This window comes from Juglans regia, chromosome 4, assembly GCF_001411555.2.
Source record: "Juglans regia cultivar Chandler chromosome 4, Walnut 2.0, whole genome shotgun sequence".
In the NCBI taxonomy this organism is placed as follows: domain Eukaryota; kingdom Viridiplantae; phylum Streptophyta; class Magnoliopsida; order Fagales; family Juglandaceae; genus Juglans; species Juglans regia.
In genome coordinates this window covers 30,526,084-30,529,128 of record NC_049904.1, presented here as the reverse complement: position 1 = coordinate 30,529,128, position 3,045 = coordinate 30,526,084, and the positions used below count along the sequence as shown (strand labels likewise).

The window sequence follows — 3,045 nt, the reverse complement described above, 5'->3', positions numbered from 1 at the left end:
AATTTGAATTAAAAATTAATCTCAACTCATTTCATCTTATCATTATAATTTTTTTAAAATTCTTACATAACATATAATAAATAATTTGATTTTTTTAAATATTAAAATAATAATAATATTAAAAAATAATATTTTATTCAACACATCTCAATCTGTTTCTAATCCGACCGAATCATCTTAACATAAATAATAAAAAGGCAGGCAAAGCAACGTCTTAGAGCACTCTCATTGGATTAGCTAAAAGCTAAATCCAATGAGTATTTAGCTATTAAAGAATAAAATATGCTCCATTAGATTAGTTAAATTCTAAATATTTAGAATTTAGTTACAGTGACTTTCAAAAGTTTTTTCAAATTTGAAAGTTACTATACATACATCAAATATATATTTTATTAATTATTTCTCTCTCACTTTTTTTCTATCACATATTTTATCACAATTAATATATTAATTTGACTTAATAAAATATTAATTTAATAAGAACATGATTATTAATTAACATATAATAAGTAGAATAGTAAAATATGATAAAATTAAATAAATTAATAATTAAAAAAATTAAATATTTTTAAAATTATTAGTTATTCATTACTCTATAATGAATAAATGTATAATTTAATATAGAGATTTAATGTGAATAATTAAAATTAAATTTATTTTATATTATTTTATTATTATATAATATAAAAATAACTATTCTAATTATTTTTAACTTTGACTAATTAAAGTGACAAAGCAAGTGGTACATTTATACTACGTAAGCAGTGATATCACAGACACGATCCGGATTCCGGACCATCTGGAATAACGCAGAAGGATGCAGGGGAGACTATTACGCTATAGAAAACGACACACAAGGGTAGGTAGTTGCTAGAGTCGAGTGAATTAAGAAAATATTCTAATAGAAAGGCATTATATAAAATTGATTTTACAAATTCGTTAATTATAAAATTATTTTTATTATAAGATATCTCTAATATATGAAATCTTCAATTTGTGAGATTAGTCTTGGTTTATTTTTAAAGATGAGATGAAATTTTTTAAGATTAAAATTAAAATTTAAATAAAATATTATTAGAATATATATTTGTAATATTATTTTTATTTTAAAATTTAAAAAAGTTAAATTATTTATTTTATTTTATATAAAAATTTAAAAAAATATAATTATTAGATAAGATAAAATGAGTTGAGAAATTTATTAAAAACAAACGAGATCATTTGTATAGTAAAATTATTTTATCTTATCTCATTTTATTATTATAATTTTTTAAAATTTTAATAGAAAATATAATAAACAATGCAATATTTTTAAATTTAAAAATAATATTCTAATATTATTTTATTTAACTTTTAATTTTTATCCCAACTTTTATCTTATTCATTTTTCAATCCTCGCATGCCCCCCATGACAAATTATAAATAAAAGGATAAAGTTCTTAACGTGCTCCACAATCTCTTTTGCTTCCTCTGTATATCTCACCTTAATTTCTTCTTCAATCCTTTGAGGTATCTACAATGGCGGATGATGATCAGGTGATTCTGCTGGATTTCTGGGCCAGCATGTTTGGGTTGAGAGTCAGGATCGCCTTAGCTGAGAAGGAGATCAAGTATGAGTACAGGAACGAGGACTTGAAGAACAAGAGCGATCTGCTTCTCAAGATGAACCCAGTTCATAAGAAAATTCCAGTTTTAATCCACAACGGGAAACCGGTTTGTGAATCTCTCATCATTGTTCAATATATAGATGAGGTTTGGAAGGATAGGTCTCCATTGATGCCCTTTGATCCTTATGAGAGAGCTCAAGCTAGATTTTGGGCTGATTTTATCGATAAGAAGGCATGACTTCTAATTTCTTTTTCGACTTGATTTGTTTGACAAGTTTATTTACTTTTAATGATTTAAACTCTCCTCCACCTGTTTTGTAATATATGAAGAGTACTTTTGACGTATACAATATTTGAAAGTACTGTAAAATTAATGCAGGTGTATATGCCCACAAGGAGAATACGGACCACAAAAGGAGAAGAGCAGGAAGCAGCAAAGAAAGAGGTCTTTGAGATCTTCGAGATATTAGAGGGAGAGCTGGGAGACAAGCCTTATTTTCAGGGTGAAGCATTTGGGTTTGTAGACATTTCTCTCATTACTTTCTCCTGCTGGTTCCATACCTTGGAGACGTTTGGTAACTTTAGCATGGAGGTAGAGTTCCCGAAGATAATTGCATGGACAAAGAGGTGCATGCAGAGGGAGAGTGTCGCCAAGAGTCTTCCTGATCCGAAGAAGATCTTGGAGCTTGCCATGGAGCGTAGGAAGGAGCTTGGCTTGGATTAGAGTAATGTTTTGGCAAGAGTACTAATGTTGAATTCGTGTTAGCGTGCATTCTTGCACAGTCTTGGCTGATCATGGTCGTCATGTACTGTGTCGTCCACGCGTTGAGTTTGTTGTATACTTATAGTATAGTTAAATAAATGTCTGTTGTGTGTTAGGCCAAGAGAACCATATAACGTAAATTATGATCTTTTAATAAAAACCCTCTTTTGTTTAGGTGAAGAGAGGCATGAATGGTGTTTATCTTCTTTAATTACTTTTGAACTTTTGGTGCACTTTATCCATGATGTATAGTCTAAAAAGGGACCAAACAAAATAAACAAACGTTTGACAAGCATTAATTCAGATTCTAAAAATGTGAGGTGACAAATGTATAATAATAGACATGCATGAATACTTTTCACAACTTTTTTGTAACTAAGTTCAATGGTTATATATGTATGTGTATGTATTTTTGTATGCATGTATGTTTGTGCGTGTATTTATGTGTATGTATAAGACAATCAAATCCGAAACTTTGAGAAATGCATACGAAATCAACTACCATTTAAGGTGTCGGAATCTAATCGTATTGTATTATTCAATTTGACTAGAGGTTTCCTTGTTCCTATCCCGCCCCTCCAATGTATGTATGCCATCCCGTCCTACACTACATTACAAATTTGACGACTAGGATACAAATCTTACATAATATAAATTATACAAAAAATGAGAGAT

General features: G+C 28.6%; 1 protein-coding gene across 1 annotated transcript; it reads left to right on the top strand.

Moving 5' to 3' along the window:
* Nucleotides 1–1,446: 1,446 nt before the first annotated feature.
* Nucleotides 1,447–2,562, top strand: LOC109009357 (probable glutathione S-transferase). The gene is made up of 2 exons (XM_035689093.1): nucleotides 1,447–1,839; nucleotides 1,987–2,562. The coding sequence occupies exons 1-2, from the start codon at nucleotides 1,519–1,521 to the stop codon at nucleotides 2,329–2,331; spliced, it is 666 nt and encodes a 221-aa protein (XP_035544986.1). The 5' UTR covers nucleotides 1,447–1,518; the 3' UTR covers nucleotides 2,332–2,562.
* Nucleotides 2,563–3,045: the final 483 nt, after the last annotated feature.